The sequence below is a fragment of the Marmota flaviventris genome, chromosome 3 (assembly GCF_047511675.1).
Source record: "Marmota flaviventris isolate mMarFla1 chromosome 3, mMarFla1.hap1, whole genome shotgun sequence".
Lineage (NCBI taxonomy): Eukaryota > Metazoa > Chordata > Mammalia > Rodentia > Sciuridae > Marmota > Marmota flaviventris.
The window spans coordinates 65,336,316-65,359,291 of NC_092500.1; the positions used below are offsets into that span (position 1 = coordinate 65,336,316).

General features: G+C 39.0%; 1 protein-coding gene across 1 annotated transcript in view; it reads right to left on the minus strand.

The window, feature by feature from the left end:
• Positions 1-416: 416 nt before the first annotated feature.
• The window catches only part of Slc4a8 (solute carrier family 4 member 8), a 61,415-nt gene continuing 38,855 nt past the window's right edge, over positions 417-22,976 (minus strand). The window contains exons 16-24 of the mRNA XM_027949766.3: positions 20,905-21,018; positions 17,874-18,035; positions 16,776-17,027; positions 13,749-13,817; positions 12,466-12,639; positions 10,583-10,720; positions 8,530-8,621; positions 6,861-6,956; positions 417-5,702 (exon numbers count right to left, since the gene is read on the minus strand). Coding sequence (XP_027805567.2) covers positions 5,690-5,702; positions 6,861-6,956; positions 8,530-8,621; positions 10,583-10,720; positions 12,466-12,639; positions 13,749-13,817; positions 16,776-17,027; positions 17,874-18,035; positions 20,905-21,018 — 1,110 coding nt within the window. The 3' untranslated portion in view covers positions 417-5,689. The remainder of the gene's footprint in view (positions 5,703-6,860; positions 6,957-8,529; positions 8,622-10,582; positions 10,721-12,465; positions 12,640-13,748; positions 13,818-16,775; positions 17,028-17,873; positions 18,036-20,904; positions 21,019-22,976) is intronic.

Genomic DNA, 22,976 nt, shown 5'->3' on the forward strand with positions numbered 1-22,976 from the left:
CCCTTTTCGCCAACCCTATAGCAATGGGATTTGAGAGAAAAGAAGAAACAACACTCACAAAAACAACCCAGGTGACAGCAGATTTTAAAATCTAAGTTTCAGGACAGTGGACAGTTTCTAAATATTAGCAATTGCTCTCAATGGCCTGGTTTTATCTTCATAATTGGCTTTCTTTTTCTACTGTCCTGATTGCCTCTGCCTGAGCAGCTCCCTAGGAAAAGGCCCGGATGGCCTCCTTCATGGCTCTGCCCCAAGGACTAGTCAGAACCTGCACAGAGGAGGCATATATCCTCTCAAAGCATCTCAGCAATACCACCACACCTTTGTTTCACCCATCTTCATAATTCTTCACAAGTTCTGCAATTGCTCAACAGTGGCTCAGCCCCTTGATTCAGGCTCAAAGAACACTACAGGTACACAGTTTCTACAGATTTTATTTTCACCGTTGAGGTGAGTATACACAAGCCTGGGCAGGCAGAGGTCTAGGAGATGCAGTGTCACAATTACCTGCCCTAGGTCACAGACACAGATTGGAAAAGGAGTCTTGTTCCTACCACAAATTGCTATGGGATTATCACAATGACACATTTATTCCCAGTTCTATTTACACCATGGAGTGTGGAGAGGGTACATTTCTTACACTAAAAATATATACTTTGGAATCTCTAAAACAAAAATAGCTCTATCTCTACATGGGACCTACTAGAAAGAACAACATAGAAAACAAGAGAAATGTACCAGCACCTCAAGTTGTCCCCTTGCAAGGGAAGGTTGCTCTACTCTCCACCCGACCCTATTTAGCTTGGAAGGGCAGCCGTTTCTAATCAATCAGACAGACAGACACAGAGAAACAAGAGGGAGACTTATTATCCCAGAGGAATGAATATGGGAGAAGGGGAAGAGGAGGATTTTGGCTTCTTATACAAAAGGAGTAATTGCACATTCAGTTTGGTGCTTCTGTTTCCAGCGTTATTGCACATGTGAAAAACCTGCATGTTGAAGTCATCCGCAAACCTGCTAAGAGAAGCCCAAGCTTGCTGATTTCTGCTGGGCTCAGAAATGTGCCGTGGGTGGGTTCTCCCTCTTCTCAAGAAATATTAATGTCATCAGCTAGAAGAAAAAGTTCTGTATTCCCCATGCTGAAAGTGGGTTAAATTTAAGAAAAAATGTTATTCTTTATCTCTTCAGAAGGGTCAGAAACCATTCCATTCCCTTTGAGCACAGAATCTTCTAAAAGAATTATGCCTATGGATGAATCATTCAACTTCCTGAATTTTCTACTGGAAAGGTTCACGTAACACTCCTTTCCTCTTTTCACACTTCAAGCAGTGATATAGTTACTTCACACTTCTTTTGGTTATGAAAATTACCTTCCTTTCTGACAAAAAAAAAATGTAACTGAGTCAACCACCCATTCTCTATAATTAATGTTAGGAGACCAGGGACAACAAGAGTCATAAAGAATAGATTTAGTAGAAAAATCACTTCTACTTGGCTTTGGAATGTTTTTTTCTTTTTACACTAAAATATGGATGAGCCTGAGGGCTTGAAAGTCCTCAGTCCCTCACCAAAAATAAGAACATAACCATACAGTCCCCTTTCCAAGAAGCCCAGCACTGATTGACCTCCTTATTCCTCTATCTACCCCAAACTGGTAGTGGTTTTGGGACTTTTGATCAAGAACTTCTTCCCTCCCAAGAGAACTTGAAATACTGAGGAAAAGGTAGGAGGAAGAGTTAAGGGTGCTTGAAAGCTGAGACAGTAAAAGGGGGAAGAACTTGAATGACATCTTTCTTGGCTAGCCAGGGCCTGCTCAAAGGAGGCCCAAAGGCTACCACCAGAAAAAAGTCAAGAAAGCTGGGAACATTCAATGCAGGGTTCCTGGTTGGCCTGCTAGGATGTAGCTTAGGAACCTGAGAAATGTGAGGAAAAATGTAGTGACAAACTTGCAAAAATGATTGTTTAAAAGTCCTAGGAGGAGGAGCTGTCTCTCTTGCAAAAGAACTTCAGAGACTTTGATAAAGTGGCAGAGAGAGCAAAGTGGGTAGTGTTTCTGATTCTGATTTTTTAAAAAAGGGGGTTCTGGCATCAAACCTGTTCCTATGCTTCAGGAAAACTTGAGATACAGAACATGGATAACAAAATCAACAGAGCAGATGCAGGGAAGATTATTGATTCCTCTAGTAAGAGGGAAGTGTGGAGAGTTGAGTAGGCAGAAAATAAAGTAGAATTAGAAACTGTCCTTTTTGGATGACCAGAAACCACAGATTCCCCAACACTAGAGACCTCTTGAAGGTCACAGCTCTCATAACCTGAGCTAGCAACCAAGCTGAATTCTTAGCATATGCCAGATTTTTATCAAACACTAATAACTAACTTACAAGCCAGTCACAACCCAGACAAAGAGAAATAATGACTATTCACATTGTCTTTTGGAACAATATGGTTCACTTGCCCTCTACCCCCCAAGTTTTTAAGAGCAAGAGTTGAGGAGAGGAGCTGCATGTTGTAAAGACCATTATCTCTCAACAATCCTTCAGAAGTTGGAAATCATATCTAGCCACAAAGAGTCAGTCTGTGTTTTATCAATCAAACATATTTGGCAATTTTACAGTACATTTCTGCTGGTCTTCGCCCTCTCTGTAGACCAACTCTTCCTTAAGAGTCATGACTAGAAAGCAAATTGCCCACTTAGAACCAAATTCCACTTACCATCATTTTCTTAAATCCCTGGCCTCCTTCCCTTCCTACAACACCACTAGCCTGTCAGGGTGTGCCAACAATTTCAACCGTTCTTGAATTTTCCTCTCATCATGAAAGCAACTGTGGGCCTGAGAAACACCTAACAACCTGTCTTTCTTTCTACTTCTAAATCAGTTTCTCCTTTATTGAACTTCAAACACCTTTCTTCATATATTAATCTGCCTGTATTTGTCCTTAAGCTATTTTATCAAAGAAGCTCAGATGAGAATTCCCTAGATGGGAGAATGACCGCATTTTTTCAATGTTCTAACAGCCAGGTGCACAAAATGCTTAAGAGTAGCGATGAAAACCTGCAGCTACAGTCCGTCCCGTTTGTCACTATGTGCACATGCATACACACTGCTGCTGTTTCACCGCCTCTCCCAGTTTCTTGCCCCTAAATGCTGCCAGTATGACTATTGCTACCATGATCACCAACCACAAACTTAAGCCAAGAAAGATATCATTCAAGTTCTTCCCCCTTTTACTATCTCAGCTTTCAAGCACCCTTAAAGCAGCCAGGACTGGGGCTGAGTGGTGAGACCTGGGAGAGTGGAGAGAGTAAGAGTAGGGAGTGGTTCCTACCATTGGGTACAACAGAAATGAGGCTGACTACTGTTTGAGAAGAAAAATCTAATGACCTAAAAGGGTGGGCACAGCCTTCCAAAGTGCCTAATGTTCCTAAGGTATAGTGATCTGGGAGACTCTGGCTGGGGAGAACTCAAAGCCTACATGTGATCCTGAAACTGCACTGCACAGGGTTAACAAAGGCAGGTCTCCTTATCCTCAGGCAACTTAGCATACACAAGGTATCAGTGTGTTAGGAAACACATTTTTCTGATGACACTGTCACTGGTTTTGTTCCACAATGGGTTCTTCCCAGTGCAATGGGTGCACTGAGGCTAGGGAAACAGAAGTTGCCAACCTCCTATGCAAAAGTGTGGCTGAATGACGTGGGGGGTGGGCAAGATGGAGCAAGAAAAGGTGCACATTCTCAAGGAACTAAAACAATGGAAAAGAGAAATGCAAGAAAGTAGCCAAAGAGTGATATGGGAAAGTTGGTAAGAAATGGGAAAAGGGGGTACAATGATTAGATTTGTCCTAAAGTAATAAAATGTGAAGCTTTGGCTCACAAAGATTTTAATGCCCATATATTTTAAAGAAACATGCCTGATCCTGTCTGCACCACGTGAAAGAAAGCCAAGGCTGTCCTAGAACAGCCTTGTGAATACAAATCAGACAAACTAGGAACTCTACAATTTAGTGGGATGCCATTTTAATATTTGAAAGCAGTGTGACATTCAGCCAATAGGCACTGGTGCAATCATAGTGTTTGTTCATAGCAGGTACCTGTTCCGAGTGGTTGGTGTCTGTCCTGTAACAGTTGTTAAATATCTTGAAAATCGTCTCTGCATTAAAATAACTGTGGTCTTAAGAGATAGGGAAATATTGGGAAAATGCAGGGTTCCTTTGACATCAATCAAAGGTCATTACAGTAAGACTAGAATACCTTAATATATTTTGAGTGTAAAGAATGCAACATTCAACAAAGTGATGCAGCCAACTCCTCACCTATAAAAGGACAGCACACTAGGGGATCTTCCCACTGTACAAAGATTTTCCAGGATGGAAAACTGAGAGGCTTGGGTTTTCTGGGTGCTAATGGGCTGGCTGGTCACATTCTGTGCACAAAGGCAGGGAAGGTCTATATGCACGGGCACTTAGACCCTTGACATTCATTGCAACAAAGAAGAGAAAAAATGCAAAAGTAGTTTAAACTACATTCTAAAACTAACTTCACTTACAGTTCATTTCCCAGTGTAGCTTTTTATGTCTGAGAGTCATAACTTTTTGTCAACTGAAAGATACCCATGGATGAAGAAACCACGTGGCTGAAGGTGGATTTTGTCCATTGAGCTGATGATGGTTCACTACTAAGGCAGCTAAGAAGACAGTACAAAAGCACTTGGATCTCTCCAGGATGGAATCAGAATGTATCCTGAAGAGATGTCAAATAGTATCACAAAATGGCCAATAAAAACATCATACCTCCTTTTCTACTCACAAACAACTGTTATCAAATCTTTCCTAGATATCTAGAAGGGAGACACTGACCAATCTTCAGAATTGGAAGTCCTTCCTGGCATCTACACTAATTTCTTTCGTAGCAATTCAACTCATTCTCTTACTCTATCCTCAATGAAAACCAAGAGAAGATTCTCATTCTTACTTGTCATTACTGATTTTCCCCTAAATAAGCTAAGCAACTCTAATATCCCCCCTTGGCTTTTGTATCTTCCAAGGGTCTCACTGAGTTGATCCCCCCCCAGGACAGAAATGTCTTCCTGACTGAAGTGGTGAGTACTGCCAATATCTAGGGCGCTGACCGTCCTAGTAGCAGACCTCTTGACTGGGTATGACCAGCATCCCCCCCACCCAGGGTACGCAATCAAACTAAGGCCCAGGGCTTCCTAGGAGCCTGCAGATACCAACATGACTAAGGAAGTTTCCCCTTTCTCTCTGTTCTCCTGCTACTCCCCCACCTCATCCTTTAGGAAGAGGGACCTCAATGCACGACTCCTCAATGGCAGAATGGATCCACGTGGCTCAGCAGGCCAGCAGAGAGTTTCAGAGAAAATGTCTGAAAAATGAGAAGCTGGGTCTTTAATGGTGGCAGTTCTGAAGAGAAAGAAGAAAGAGGACTACCAACAGGAGGTGGCCTTCTGCTTCCACGTTCACATCTGGTGACTGGCTGCTGGTATGGGGATGGCTGGATGGCCTCCAATGCACACCAAGAATAACTGAATGCTTCAGCATGGCTTTGAGATGACCAAGGATAGGGCCAGACTTGGTCTTGCTTCTTCTCTGAGGGACTCACCATTTTCTCTGTAACCAGAACTTCCCTGAGGCACCTCATGGCCCAAATCTTCTATCCCAGCAAAGACTCTTAGTTGAAGAGACTGAATAAAAGTGTTACAATGAGACAAAAAGGGAACACATGATTCATTCCTGCTTTTAACACAATACTTTGAAGATGTCACCACAATTTGGATCTGGCTATATTTTAAGTTCATTTACAAGTAGACTAGTTCTCAACTAAAAATAACTGTGTGCGTTATACAGTTCGACAGCTGCCTGGATTTTCCTCTGAAGGAAATAAGATTCTATATTTCACTCACATTCAGCACAGATTTATTTTAACCCATTCGAAGATGAAAAAACCCACCACTACCACCCACTGGTGGCTGTGACTTTTCAAAGCACTTCAGTTTCTCCTCAGAGCAAACTTATCATTATGTCCATTTTCCTGCTAAGTAAACTGAGTACCAGAAACAGGGATGGGCCAAATTGCACAGCAGGGTTAAGAGCAGGACCAGGTTTCCTAGGCTTTTTTTTTTTTTTTTTTAACTAGAAAAGGTATCTTTAATAAGGACTTAGATTTTGCCCTTCAGTTATCTATATAAACTTAAATGGTGTTTGGACTAAATTATTTAAGCAATTTGGATGTGCAGCCTACCTCAATGTAGGCAAAGATGTCTTAAGTCCTTTCATTTTCTTCATTAACCTGATTAAAACTGAGCTATGGTATTAGCAAATGATATACAGAACATACTTTAATGCAAAATAAGAAAACAGTTATAATTTAACATTTCAAAATCTGTTCATGGCAATAATTCTCATTATGGAACAAGTTAAATAGGTTCAAGTCTGTTATAAATACTATTTGTTTGTATTAACAGTACTAATATAGACCTGTAGCAATTTTCCAGTTTGTGTGGTTAGGTAACAGGAGAGATATCCTTTAGAATTTGAAATGAGAACTAAGAAGAGGATTAAGTTACAAAACAGATAAAGCAAATTTACATCTTAAATAATTTAACCCCGACTGGACCTATATAAAAGGACAGCTCAAAACAGCCTCTCTTCAAATATTTAGAAACCATTTTTACTTAATTTTTTCTTATGCTTAAATCTATTCTTGTAGAGTTAGCAACAGTCCTAGACATGCTATTTATTAGACAAATTCAATCTTACAACTATATATATTTTACCTTTAGCATTATTACCATTTCCAAAAGCCAAAAATAAATAAAAACCTTAATTATAGATCTCTTTACCTTTTTTCCTTTGTGGTTCCAGAATTCATACTGAGAGCTTTCCAGACCGTGGTTTTAGGCATTTCATCAGATATATTAATCTCAGAGGGGTCACATCTGAAATCAATGCTTGGTACAGTGAATGTCAAACATATGGATAAAAACATATCTTACTTTATAATGATTGCCACTCCACTAGAAGTGAAAAGACTGGAAGACTAGCTAACAGTTCTCAGTAGCTCTGGTCATTCCTCCTGCAGCCACTGAGGTCAGAACAGAAAAAGGTAGGCTGCCTATGAGATGATTCTGCAGGCTGAGCTTTTGTCCCAAGTGATGGCTAGTCCTCTGAAAGACCTCACTGGAAATGCTGACCATGTTATGATGCCAAGAGCACAGAATCAGGAACTACTATTTGCTTGCTGGGTTCCAGGCACTCTTCATTCATTTTCTTATTTACATGGCTAAATCTTGTCCATTGATAGTTAACAAAGAACTTTCTCACCATATTAACTATCATAGCAACAGAGATTAATAACATTCTCATTTGAAGGTGCAGAGACCAAAGATCATAGGGCTAAGTGCTTGTCCACTTATGACAATAAGTGGAATCAAGACTCTAAACCCAGTCTTTGGTCCTCTAGAGCCCAAGAGTACTCTAAAGTCTTCTATACACCAGGAGGTCTCTTAAAATGCCAAGAGTGAAGACAGCATCCCACTTGAGAAGAAACAGAGAATTCAAAGTCTACGGCTTCTTCTATAATAACTTATAGAAAATTTATTAGGAACCAAAGACTTTTCTAATTTACCTCACAGTGTAAACCACAACGAACCCAATGATTCAGCAGTCAATTTCCCCAGATCCAGATGCCCCAGATGCCCTTTCTTTCTTTCTTCTCTGCCCCTCTCGACCTCTAAGCTCCTTCACGCTGTGTGTGCCCCTTTCAAAACAGAAACAAGATGACGGGAGCAAAACCACACATGGACCAATTTAGCTTCTTGTAATTTGTGGAGACCAATAGGTTTGGTAGAGAAAGGAATAAAATCAGTGGCAGAACTAAGGCATTTTTAAGATCCCAGCTTGTTCCCCCTGGGTCCCTGAACTATAGATGCCATGAGCCAGGTTGGAATGGACTATTCCAACCCAAAGGCAGGCCTAAGCGTAGGAAAGTCATGCACACCAGGCTGAGAACTCTCTAGAAATAAAAAAAACACATCCTATTCATCTTTGGAAGGTAACAAAGAAAAGCATAAGGAGTACTGATTTGAGGAATAGACAGACCAGGTTTGAAAATTGATCTTTCTACTCAGTAGCACTGTAACTTTGGGCAAATTACCTAAACTCCTATAATCCTCAGTTTTCTCACAAGTACAGAAGTAGATAAATGAGACCTTCTCAGAGAATGGTTGTAAAGACTAACAGAGAACATATAAGGAAACCTTCCTGCACAGTTGTATTATGGAGGAAGGCACTAGGGACACTGCCCGCCTCTTCACCTAGTACAGTGCTGGGCACAGAGTATGTATTCAGTCCACAAAGAAAAGGAAAAGGTATTTTCATAGGATGAACCTGGGAGACTGGATGTTTAGCTCTATACACCAGCAGCTGCATTTTGATAACACCCTACTTCGAAGTCAGAATGTTTACAGAATATCCCAAATAGTAAATTCCTTTGTGTTTGGGGAGCTTTACCTGAAACTGTTGTTCTTTGCAGGACTACTTAGTAACTTCCTGCTTTCGAGAGGAAACTTTTCTCCCCCAATTTCTAACATTTTCTCAGCCTCCTGGGGGAAAAAAAAAGAGATATTATTATATCTTCGACAAAGTAAGATCATGAATTTTTTCACCACTCATTCTTCTACTATCATAATTTTTATTTTTCTCTCACATTCATTATAAAATATAATTAAGTCTTTTATAGGTTTGAGTCACTGCAAAAAGAGACAATCTGATATTACTACACATGGAATAGTATTGGGAAAAAACAAAACAAAATATCTGAATCTGAGTAAGCTTCTAGATTCAATGACCAATTTGACTGGAAACACCATGGATATAAGATGATGTTAAATGACACCAAAGAAGACATTTGGCAAAATCTGCATCATGGGAAAGCTTATAGGGACCCAGTTTGTCAATAAAAAGAAAAAACTGGAAAGGAAACCCCTAAAAAAACTTAAGAAAGATATCAATTGAAATATAGCAATCTTCTTTAGATCCTGATTCAAATAAACATTGTTAAAAAATAATAAGGTAATTGGGAAAATATGAATATTGACTTTTCTTTCTAATGTTTAAAATCTCCCATAATAAAGTGTTTTCTTTAATTTAGCCAGGTGCAGTGACACCTGCCTGTAATCCCAGCTATGGGGGGCTAAGGTAGGAGGTTCCCAAGTTTGAGGCTAGCCTTAGGCTAGACTCTAAATTTTCTTTCTTGTAGACATAATTAAAATCTTTTGTCAACATTGTCTACATATCCTTAAGGATAAATTTTAAAATTAGGAGTTACTGGGCTAAAAAGCATATACTTTTTCACTTTTTTTTGGATATAGGGTCTCAAATAGGCTGGTCTCAAATTCCTGGGCTCTGGGCTGAAGCAATCTTCCCATCTCAGTCTCCAAGTGCTGGGACTACAGGTATATATCACTGTGCTTGGTTTGGGCTTATACATTTTTAAGACTCTCCTTTAAGCTGCCCTCTAAAAGAGATATATCCAATTTATACTACTACTACTTTTATTGTAGGAGAAACCCATTTTAATAATAGTGTTACCAACATTTTTTTTTCAAAATCTTTGTTAAGTAAAAAATGTATTTGAAATTTCCATTTCTTTGCTTATTTGTGAGAATGAACTCAGTCATGAAGTAATTAGTCATTTGTATTCTTCTTTTGTAAATTATCTATGTCCACTGCTCATTTTCATTCTATTATTGTTTTATTAGAGATAATTATTTGAATAGAAAGGATTTTGACAAATGTCTTAACATTATTTAAAAATTTTGTTTATAGAATTTTGGATACCTGAAAGCTTCACATTTAAGGTAGTAAATTCTGTCAATATTCCATTTAAAGTTTTCTTCCATTGCTTTTGTTTTTAAAATTTCTAAAGCTTATTTAATTATACAAGGTCTTAAAAATTCAAGATATTAGAAAAAATGCACGTTGAAATATATTTAAAGAATACTATCTGGGGCCCTAACTGTATTTGGAATCACTTCCAAGTGCATTCATCTCTTGGTCTGGTATTTTCATTTTGCTGTACATCCTTTCTTTGCACGTGTAAGCCAATTATTGAAGTTCCACTGTATAGAAGACAAGATGCTAAGTGCTAAGGGAAATGAAGGACACAAAGTCCTATGCAAGTTATCTCTGCATTGTGCCAACCACAATACTGTCAGCAATGGGGTACATAACAAATACTCTCTGAAAATATACTTGTTAATTAGGTCTTTGGGAAGAACATGAGCCATCAGATCTGATAATAACAGATTCTATGTTCATATTCTAGATGGTAGCCTGGTGGATAGACTCTAGAAAACAAAGGGAAAAACTACTGATTATTAAATCCAAAAATGAAGGGCAGACAAGAACATGAATCCTGAATCCACTCTCAGATGAGAACATTATGGGGTAATCTTCCCAGCTCCTAAATATAACCCCTGGGATTCCAGACATGCTGACTTTTCATGTGCCCTTTCCTATGTTCTGTAACTTGAGGCCCCAAAGCTGGTACAAGGACTGTGACCTCTTCCTCCTTGGCCTTCTTTTTGGCATCATCCAACTTCTTCTTTTTGCTTTCAGGCATGAGATCATCTAACCAGCTCAGCTCTCGCTTAGAGAAGCAGAGATCCATGACTTTCCTGACAAAGACCAAGGCCAAAACCTGAAGAAAAATAAAGGAAGTGAGTTAAAGGGGCCAATTTTCTTCCTGGAATGAAAAGTAAAGTCTCATTTTCATAGCCAATTAGGAGAACATTTCAAGAAAAATCCAATTTTTAATAATCACAATAGTTGCCATATTTTGAATGTGTTCTTTGTACCAGGTACTGGAATATTTTAACCATCACTACAACAACCCCACAAATTACAGAGAAACTAATTTAATTTCCTCACTGAAAAAACAAACCTATCATCTGCAGATGGCCCTGACAACTGCCTTCCCCTAGTTTGCAGTCATCAGGAAGGGCTACAGGGCAGCATGGGAGTGGAGAACCTCTGCAGGGCTGGATCAAAGTAGGCCAGCTGCACTCAGAATAAGCCTGCCTCATCAGGGATGATGGGACCTTGGAAGACCATCTTTATTCCCTCTAATCCTTTGTACATTTCTATCCAAAATCCTTGCTCTATGCCTGCATTGTGTATCTGTAGGGTTTTTATCTCTGCCCTTTGGCCTAGGCTGATGTTCACTTTATAGGTGAGGAAACTGAAGCCCAGAAAGAGGAATTGTCTTGGCTAGAATCTGGCAGCTAATCTCTCCAACAGAGGCAAGTCCAGGGTATCTCAACTACTGCTCCACTTTCTTTTCAAGAAGGCCACATAACCCATAAGGATGTACCTGGGTCCCTTGGGTTTTCATCAATTATATCTCTTGGTAGGATGAGGAATGAGGCAAATTTGGCTCATTAAATTCTATCATATTTCTAATTTTATTTATTTATTTTTAAAAATATTTATTTTTTAGTTGTAGGTGAACACACAATAACTTTATTTCATTTTTATGTGGTGCTGAGGATCAAACCCAGTGTCTCACACATACTAGGCTAGCACTGTGCCACTGAGCTCCAACCCCAGCCCCATATTTCTAATTTTAATGACTACATTTTAAATAAATTTAAAATTGATAGGATTCCTTCCAGATGTTCCCAGGAATTTGATATGTTTTTAACTAAACACTTAATCCTTGAACATAATACACAAATGCAGAGCTCTACATGTATTCTGACAAAACTGAAAAAAGAAAGAAACCAGGAGGATATTGATCTAGAAGTTTAGATAAAAAAAATTAAAAATGGAATTACCATATGGTTCAGCAATTCCATTCCTAGCTGTATTCCTCCCCCAAAACTGAAAGCAGTTACACAAACAGAAATTTGTATACCCAAGTTTGTAGCAACATTATTCACAATAGCAATATTCAAAAGGTGGAAACAAACAAGGTGCCCACTGACAAATGAATAGAAAAACAAAATGTGATTTAGGTGATTTAGATATACAATGGAATATTATCCAACCTTAGAAAGAAAGGAAATTGTGACACATGCTACAACATGGATGAACCCTGAAGATATTAAGTGAAATAGGCCAGTCACAAAAGAAAAAATACTATATATGAGTCCACTTACATGAATTACCTAGAATAATAAAATTCATAAAGACAGAAAGTAGAATTGTGTTTTCCTAGGGGTTGGTAGGAAGGAGATAATGGGAGGCAGGATTGAATGGGTGTGGAATTTCAGTTTTACAAGATGAAAAAAGTTCTGGAGATGCATGGTGATATAACAATGTGAATGTACTTAATGCAACTGAACTGCATACTTAGAAAGAGTTAAAATGCAGAATTTTATGTTATAGGTACTTTACCACAACTTTAACAATAACAGTAATAATATATATTCCAGAAAACCTCACCATCATTGGGAAAACAATGGCAGCTGGTGATGCCTTGATGACCCAGAGCAGGACGAGGCAGGTCAGCTGGATGAGGGTGAAGAGGTGCACTTTGCGCAGTGGCACATGACGCAGGTAAATAAAATCTGGCTGGTGCTTTGCGGGCATCCCAAAGAGCTTCAGACGATCAAAGAACTGAAAGGAGGGAACTGGCATTTATTTTCAGGAGGCTTCGCTGGGTCAGAAGCTGTGTTAGACCCATTCATGTCTCTTATATCTCCTGCTCTGAAAAGTAAGTAACACCATCTCCACGGGACACTTAAAATGCAGAATTTTATATTACAGGTACTTTTACAGAAATGGAAACTTAAATCTCAAGAGAACAGGAAATATGGTCAAAACTGGGAAATTTCAGTTGAGTTTTGACTCAATCTTTTCTAATTCTAGGTTCAAACTTTTTTTCTCCTATGCCACACTGAGGCTCCTAAGAGAGTTCTTTCTCAGGGAAAGTAGAAAATAAGTGAATTGCATCTTTTGGCTTACTATTAAACCAAATCTCTTACTTGTTCTTTGTGAAGTTAGGAGCTATTTGTTTATTATTTAAAATGAAACCTCATTAACATTCTGGATATAGAAAATATGATCATTCTTATAGTATAAAAAAGGAAAACAGAGACCCAGAGATTAAGCAACCTGCCCAAAGTCACATTAGAACTCAGTATGTAAGAATGACCACAAGACATTCCATACAAGAAGAATTGGCCACCCAGAGAAAAAGTTGAGTTATTACATCAAGTTATTGATGATGGCTCTCAATTGTCTCTGTTTGAAAGTCTTGGAGGAATGAGTTGATAGATGGGAGAAGATACAGTATAACAGAAAGTGCATTTGCTTACCTGGGGCAACTCCTATTACTTCTCAAAGTTGAACTTTCTTCTCTTACACTTTAACCTGACACTAAATTTCAAGCTGTACAGGTGTGGAAACCAGTCTGGTTCTTGACCAACATTTCAGGTCTTGTTTTATCAGCATTTGGCAAAGCATTTTGTGTTTAATATGTGCTAAATTTTGAATAATCAGTGAATGAATGACTGGAACCATGATATTAAGCCAGGCTACTCTGGAAGTCTGTGAACTTTTGTGCCTATATGACTGTACATCTGAACAAATTTCTGAAACAGCTCAACCAGAAAAACTAGGAAATAATTTCTCAAGAATTGTGCTTCCCTTTGGGAGCTGCCCCTCCCTGGTGAGGACAGGTGAACTCAGTGAGAGGACACTGGCCTGGCTGAACTATACAATACCTGAATTCCTTGTAGTGAAGAAACTCCCATGTAGAGAAAAACTCCATAGAGTACAGGCATTGGAATAAACTGCAGACAAAAGGGCAGAAGGGCCAGAATTAAGTTTGGTATCATAGCATGTTCAAGGATATGTAACTTTTAAATCTCCAAGAACAAAACAAAATCACAAAATGCCTTCATAAACATTGTGTTAGTTTCTGTTGTGTTTACATAATTTTGAAGTAGAAGCAAAAGCATTTGGTGTACTCTGACATAGACTAAAAAAGTTTATCTTTTACTGAACAGAGATTTGAGGGCATGAATGGGGAGATATCTTATCAGAAAGAATGATTTGGGGGAACATATTAATGTTTTTATTTTGTACTTGAATATCCACATGGTCCTTGAATATGAATTTCCCATCACATCATATCTATCAACCTAGATAATCTTCTGAGAAACTCTGGGACAAGAGAATGGGACTTATAGAATCAAGGTAAGAAAACTTTCATCCCTGAAGACTAAATTCAGTTTGTTATTATTTTGGGAGCATTCCAAAAACATTCCAAAGAACAATCTCAAATGTAATTCTTCAGTATTAGAAAATCCACATTGGGTTTCACATCGTTCCCCTTTTGTAGACAACCCAATTCAGCGATGACCTTGTTTGTAGAGCTATTTGATAGGATCCTAAAAGAATTTTTTTGGTGATATCTACCACTAGGCCCTTGTGGTTATATTCTTGGGGGAACAGTAACTTTGGGGTCCCTAATAATGGCACCTAGATCAGGAGAGGAAGTGAAAAGAGCGCTATAGACAGAGAGTAGACGGATAAGGAGTATGAGGAAAAGCAGGTAGTGAAGTTGAGTGGAAAGGAAAGGGACACGAAGATGGTTTCAAAATACTTCATCATTCTCTCAATTCTCACCCTTGAAGGGCATTTGCAGGGTAGGCTGGGGTGGTTAAAAATCAAAAAGAGGGAGAATAGAATCAGGAAAGTGCTCCAGATGGTTGGGACCTTGGCAACATAGCTAGATAGCTTTTTCTTTCATTCCACTTTCCCAGATGCAGTGCTTATACCCCGCCCCCCACCATAAAGTTTTTTCTCATCTTTCACCTTTATAAAAACACCCTCTTTTAGCCAGCTGCTGTTTTTCTGTTTCACTTCACAAACAACCTCTTGAAAGAGTTGTCTGCATCCATACTCTACTTCCTTCATCTCTTATTCACTCTTCAGAAACCTGCAATTAGGCTTCTGCCTTATCATTCCACAAAGTTTGCTCTCTGATAAGATACCTCCCCCAACTCTTGCCCACAAGTTTCTGGCCAGTAAAAGAAAATTTTGTTTTAAAGTCCATGTCAAAATACATCAAATCTCTGAGGAGATAATTTTGATTACAGAAGATTTAAAAAGCATTAATTCTGTAGAAGAGGTGTGTGTGTGTGTGTGTGTGTGTGTCCCCATCTATCTATCCTCAGGGAAAAGGAAGAGCCAGACAGGGTTGAGATGTGAGGCCTATGATTTAACTTACAGGTGATCATTCCATTTTAGAACAAAAAGACTTTTACCGTAGTCAGCTTCTGCTTTTGCTTCTACTTCTAAATTATGTAAAAGCAGAAGAAACTAATCCACTGAATCTGTTCTTGTCTAGTCATGTTAAGTCACCATATTGTTAAATCCAATGGCTTTGGCGTAGTCTTCATCTTTCCAGACAGCTTCTAACCAATCCTTCCTTGAAACACTCTCCCAGCTTGGCTCCTGACATCACACCTTCCTGTTTTCCTTCCTACCTCTCTGGCAGCTCCTTCTGAGACTGTGCTATCTCTTTCTCAGCCCATCCTCTAAACTCTGCTCTTCTGTCTAACCTCTCTTCTCTTTTATATCCACCCATCTCCCAAGTGAGCTCATTTACTTCTTTGGTTCAACCCAACCAGGTGCTACTGGCTCCCAAGTTTGTATTACTAACCCAAAACCCTCCTCTACTCTCTTCACTTAGATAATTCCTGATTTCTTACTCAAGTGCTGATCATAGCCTCACTCCTCACAAAATCAAAATGCTATCTTCTCCATAATAAATGTCATCTTTCCACTAGATGGCTAAGTCAAAAACCTAATAGTCATCTTTGATTTTCCCATTTCCCTCACTCCATTCCACAACCAGTTAATCAGCAAGACCTTTGGATCTGCATCTAAGATGTGCAGAGCCTTGCCTTTTTTCTTATCCCTACTACCAACTTTCTTATCAAAAATCAATTTCTTCCCTCACCTGTATTATTCTCACTTGTCTCTCTGCTTCTCTTCTTCCCCTACCCTAAAAACTTGTCTTCTAGACATCAGCCAGAATGATCTTTTAAAAATATTAAGTGAGTCACGTCTATCTCCTGTTAAAAGCCCTCAAAAGTAATCTTTACTAGTATGAACAAGGCCCTCTGAGATCTGGCTCTGTCTACTCTTCCATCTCATCCCACTGAGCTCTTGCTGTAACTCAGTACCCTTAAGCCACATGACCCTGATATTTTCCGCAACACATATTACTCTTTTCTTTCTCAGGACCTAACTTGACTGCTTTTCTCCCCTCCCTCCATGCTATCTTCCACCATTCATGGCAAGGCTAGCTCCATTTTATTTTAAATATTACCTTCTCAGGGGTTGGAGTTGTAGCTCAGTGGTAGAGTGCTTGATTAGCAAGTGTGAGGCACTGGGTTCAATCCTCAGCACCACATAAAAATAATAAATAAATAAAGTTTTTTTAAAAAAATTACCTTCTCAGAGAGGCTGTCTTTGACTATCCTAACTAAAAGAGAACCTTTTAATTCCCTATAGCATCAAAGAACTCTATATATTTCCTTATATCACTTATTAAATTCTATAATTATCATGTTTATTTTCTTAATTACACATTATCTTACTCAGGTAGAATAAGCTTTTCCAGGGCAGCAGTAGTTTGTATGTGTATCTGTTTGGTGTGCCACTGTATTCCCAGAACCTAGCAGGATTCCTGGCACAAAGGCACTATGTATATGCCTAACAAGTGAGTAAATGATTACCTTTAAGACAGTGGTCATGAAGACGGAGCAGCCCATCAGCACAAAGATCATAAGACCTGTCACTCTCTGTTCTCGGATGCCTAAGAACTTGGGCTGTTCTCCCGGAGCAGAGCACTCAGATTCCAGCTTGAGGCTGTTCACATGTGTGATGGACAGGACAGTTGCAGCCACAAACCAGGGTAGGCCCATGATGGAGCAGACACCCAGCATTATGGCCACCATCAGCAGATCCAGGTGGTAGCCGCAGCCTTTCTGTGGAGAAACAGAATATCTATCACCATCAGTGGGCTGGCTATAGTGGGGCATATAACAGTGAGCTAAGAGTCTCATGCCTAAGGCAGGAAGGGATATATGGGTAAGGAGGAAGGAATCCAAGGATCCCAGAGGAGTTTTACAATCTTCCTAGTTAGGAGAGAACAGAGAAGGGAAATATTAGCCTATCCTATATGTCAATATCCATTCAGTAACCTCAGCTTCCTCTGAGTCCCACACATTCAAAAATCCATCCTTCTCTGGAAAAATAACTAGAGACCAAGCTGCATCTTGACCATTCTAGTAGACACTATAGAAGTTGGAGATAAATGTTAATTCCTACAACACACTTCCAGATCCTTGCCAGATTTGGATGTTGCCTGTTCTGAGTAAGGAAAGCATAGAGATGGAAGGTATGAAACATCCCACTAATACATGTACTAGAACTGTTCCTAGTACCTGGTAAACCTTGGTCTCAGGTTTAATATGAGAGAATACTGCCTCTAGGACATTGCAGTCTAAGATCCAGCCTGAACCTGAGGAAGACAAGCTGAATGGTAGCCAACTCAAAACAAGTAGCTGAATAGGGACCACCAGGAACTCTGTCTGCCACAAACCCACAGGTCTGAGAGAAGAGAAATGGAATCCAAGTTTCTTTCACATTATACCACAACGTTTCACTTTAGTCTCATCTCCAACTAACAAGTAGAGAATGAATACTCCTTATAGGCCCCTTCTGTGACTTTTTATCCAGGTTATTCAGTTCCTGGTATGGAAGGGCTTACCCTAAAATAAAAAACGTAGCAAGCCACCAAAGAAGTCTTCTAGGTCAAAATTTCTTGTTACCTTGAGCTTATGTTCCTTCCTGTTAATGATGACAGCTGTGATCTGCTGGTCCATGAATATCAAGATAGTGCAGAGAAGAGCTGGGATAATGGCAGCTATCACAGTCCACCAGGGATTAGGGCCAATGGGACTGATAAACCATCCTCTATCATCCCTTGTAGGCTAAGAGGAAAAAACAAGACATTATTTTTATATTTTAAGTTAACTATTGTCATTAGAGCACAAGAGATCAAACTGAACCACAGTTCCACATTTCTTTTTATTCTCATTTGAATGAGAATCTTTAAAAAAAAAAAGCACAAAATATAGCAACTTCTTGGAAATCTATAATCTTTCTCCAAATCCGCTTTGAAATAGTCCTCCATTATCAGCCTCCTATGGAATATTCACTAGTCCTATTCTTCCTCTTATTTACTCCCTAAGCTCCAGTGTATAGAAAAAGCAACTTTATCTCAATATCAGCACAAGTAAAATATAGTTAACAGCTAAATCTGTTGTTGAAGAAAAAAAATGACTCTCAAAGACAAATATAAATATCTTAGACTATCTTCATCACTGCTTTTCCTCAGAAGCCATATAATGTGTGTCTATAACATAAATAAAAGCAAAATATAGTCAGTTGCATGAATCTCTTGGGTTTAGATTGGAAGTTCCAATGTCCTTCTCCCATCAGCAGAGGAATGGAGGCCTAGGCACCAGAGATTTGACACAAGGCTTAAGACTGCTAAACTTGGCAACTTTTTGACCTAGGACCCTCTCCAATGCCCCTATAAGACAACTGTTCACAAATTTTATTGAGGTGTTCATGACATACCTAAACTTTCCTAGGTCCTCAACCCCCACTCCTAGGGTACTCTGGGGAAGACAAGTTCACCTTTTTGGCAAGTGGAGCTAGAGGATAAAAGCCCAGGGATTCAATTGTCCCAGAATTGACCCAAACTCAATAAACAAAGACTATTCTATCTGAAACATTAGTTGTGATTCTTGGATTAAAAAAACTTCAATAACATTAGCAAGTCCCAAATTATGAATTAGATTCTAAAAGCTTACAGAACCTGTTTCCTTAGTATTAGTGTTCTAACTGGCATTAAGTTTTCAGACCAAAACAAAAACCTATCAAAACCTTAATGACATTATAACCCCTAGTAAAAGTATAGCTGGCTCGCCTTATCTGTGGGTTTTACATCTTCAGATTCCACCAACCACAGATTGAAGATATTCAGAAAAAAAATACTTTTGTGTTAACACATACAGACTTTTAAAATTGTCATTATTCCCTAAACACTACAGTATAACAACCACTTACATAGCATTTACATTATATTAGGTATTATAAGTAACCTACAGATGACTAAAAGTATATAGAGGATTATGTAGGTTATAGGCAAATACTACACAACTTCATTGAAGGGACCTGAGCATCTGCATCCCCAGAGTATCCTGGAACCAATATCCCATGGGTAGAAAGAGACACTTGCACCTGCCTTCATATTGGGTCTTGGGACTTGGGGGTCATGTGGTTTACAAAGGAAGGGAAGAAGGAAGAATAGAAGAAAACTTTCTCTCTGCTTCCTGAAGGTGAAGCCTGGATGCCATGAGCAACATTTTCTTGGACATTCTCCCATTTCCCTTTCTCAATTCTCTCCTACTTCACAGAGGTTTTCTTCACAGATGTCCCAGAAATTCAGCACCTTCTGATGCTCTTAAGCCTAACCATCAGGGAATTTTTCCAAGGACTGCTTAATGCTCCCAAATTACCTATTTTTATACAAAATCCATTCCTCCTGCAGGGCTGACCTCAGCTAGGTATTAGAGAGAAAGCTGAGTGTGCTCATTCACACAAAGATGAGAATGCCAGATTCTCAGAGATGTTATGCTTAGAAAAGAAAAGGGTGTTTGCTTGTTAACCCACAAATTTCTAACTGAGGGCTGGGGTTGTAGCTCAGTGGTGGAGTGCTTGCCTCAAATATATGGGGCCCTGGGTTCGATCCTCAGGTCCACATAAAAAAAAATAAAAATGAAGATATTGTGTCCATCAACAACTAAAAAATAATAATAAATAAATTTCTAACTGATAGAAGTTCAGCAAATTTAATAAAATTAAACATGTTTTGACAATAAGGAAAAAGACACTTTCAACCAGGTCTTTTTCAGGGAGAGAAACAAAGGGAAGCCAAAAGCAGGGCCTTTATAAGTCAGGGACTGTCTACCTTCCGTTTTCTCCTCACATCCTCTCCCATCATTCTATTACTCTTCTGAAGTCACTGAGCATGCTCAGTCTTCCTCCTCTCTACCCAATGGGAATCTTTGAAACTTAACTTAGCTTTTTTATCTTCTTTGTCTATTTAGTAATCCGAACCTGAAAGACTTTGTATTGATCATTTATTTCATTTATTGTGTAGGCCTTTTGAAAAATACTATAGATTATAGAGTTATACAAACAAACAATAAAATAGTGTTAAAGGACTATCCTATAAATATCCTAGGGCTCTAGAGTCCAGACAAAGTCCCTCTTATGTCCATCCTCCTCCTACCCTGCAAGATCCTTGAGAGGAGGGGCAAAGACCTTTACCTTACTCATCCTTCCCAGTGTCCTTAAACAGCTGCTGCTCAATAAAGGTACTGGTAACCAGACTTTTTCCAGGAACCCACATTTCCACAGTATCCCCAAATATATATATATATATATATATATATATATATATATATATATATATATATATATATATATGTAAATGGGCACATTGCACTATTTTAAATCTTAACAATAGTATTTATGATAATAAATAATACTTTTCATTCATTAAATTTAAACAACTTTACATTTTCTGTTCTCTCACTTTTCCAACTTGAACTCTACCAGATCTAAAGAGTTTGCTTTTCTGAATGGCCAGGTATGAGGAACAAGGTTCAGATTTAGAGGACTACAAGACTCCTCTTATGATTGTGATGTGAAAAGGCCTTTGAAATCAACTTGGGATCAGATTCTATGAGACTACATGAGGCACCACACATCCTGAGACTTTTTTACCTTGAACACACTGGGAACTTGAAGCTTTGGTGATGGGACTCCAATCAAAAAATCAATAATCACCATTGTGAAGATTGTGAGGAAAACGGCAAAGTCACTCACCATGGAGCGTACCTGACGTGAGAAAGGATTAGAACAATGTTTTTGCAGGTTAAATATAGTAGAAAAGAATTTAGTCTTGCAAAAGGTTTAGAAATTCTCAAAAAATTCCCTTATTTTACATTTAAACTAATACAAGCATATTTAAACCATAGGAATATATTAGCATTTCCTCCCCCCAATCATGAAACCCCTTTCAACTAACCAAATTAATGCTGACAAAGTGTGGATATAATGAAGGAGAAAAAGTCTCTGACAAACTCTAATGTAACTCTGAAGAGTTCTTTTTAGGGTATTTAGAACCAGGTTCGGGTTCTAGTTCTAAAAACTTGGAATACAATTTTTTGAAACCAGCCATAGTTCATTATGCTAGCCCAGAACCTTAGCATCAAGGCCAACTGTGCTTCTCCCTCAAACCCTACATCCAGTTCATCTCCAAGTTCATAGGCCCTATCTTTAGAACATATCCAGAATCATCACTTCTCATACCTCCACTGCTCCTGCCCAGATCAAAGTTACACCAGCTCTTGCTGGGTTAATGGCAGCCATCTCCACATTTGCTTCTGCCTCTGCCCTCCACAATTTTCTTTAAATATAGCTGCTGGAGTACTAATTTAAAAATTGGATCATTATCACTCCTCTGCCAACACCCTGAAATGGTTCCTTGTCTGAGTTAAAAACCTAAAAGGCCCCATTGGTTTCTGAAGCCCATACAACTGGTGTCATCTCCTTTCCAGTCCCAACTCCTAATGTTCTCCTGCTTACCCACTCTACTTCAGCCACACAGGCCTCCTTGCTGCTTTTTAAATAAATCAAGCTCACTCCAACTTCAGAGTCTACCTAAAATGTTACCTACAATTAACCTCTTGGGTAGTTCCCTCACCTCCTTTAGGCTAACTCAAATACTATCTTCTTCATGAGATCCTCATTCATCAGAAGCCACCCTTCCCTGCTTTATTATTTTCAACAACACTTATTTCCATTTTGTTGTAGATTCTCTCCAATTGAAGACCTGCCCCAAGAGAACTGTCTCACTTTATAGCTTAGTGTCACTTTAATAAAATGCAGTGACCTGTTGTCTGTCTTAATCTGCAATTCCAACAGAGACAGAATAAAATATTTCTTAGCCATGCGTAACATCATTAGTAACTTAACCTGACTAACTAGTAACTAAACCAGCATCCTCTTCATGGTTTTGTTAGTTCTTCCCTGAATGTTATATTAATTCTCTGAAGCAATCACCCCTTTCTAATTATGAAACCCTGCTTGACCATCGTAGGGCTCAGTGCCCCTTCTCTCCTCTGAACTTCTGTGGCACTTACATCTCCGGCTTACCACCAGCTCTTGCAACACTTACTATTGTAGCATATGGCACCTACTTGTTTCATGTGCTCCTCTTCCTCTCTGATGGCAGACAGCATCTTTTAAACTTTGTTTATGCGCCCCCGGGTCTGAGCATAGTCAGTATCCAACAGTCACTTAGGTTAATGTATTTTTCCAGATAGGAAATAAAGACTTAGAATTTATTTAAGACATGCCTCCCTTAACTATTATGCAGGTTCAATGAAGCCCAAGAATATTTTTTAGTTATGTATGTGTATATAATAAATATCTAATAAACTGTGCCCCTACCCATTCATATCTCTGTTCTGTGAATGTACCTGATTGAAACCTCACAGAAAAAAAACATTTCCTCCTGAGTCTAGCTCCCTTTTAAAGAAATAGCCCCCTTAGCTGCCCACACTCAGCCTCTAATTCTGCCCTGCAGGAGTACTGCTCCTGACATGCTATCTGTGTCAGAGAAAGCTGTTGAGGCTTCCATCATGCAAACCAAGACAAGAGCATGCGGGCTGCTATAGTCAATGTGGGCAATGATTTCATAAGTTATTATAGAAGCCATTCCTGGGAGGGGACTTCGTAGCTAGAGTATCTAAGTACTAAAGTATCCAAGACAGTCACCCCAATTACCATCA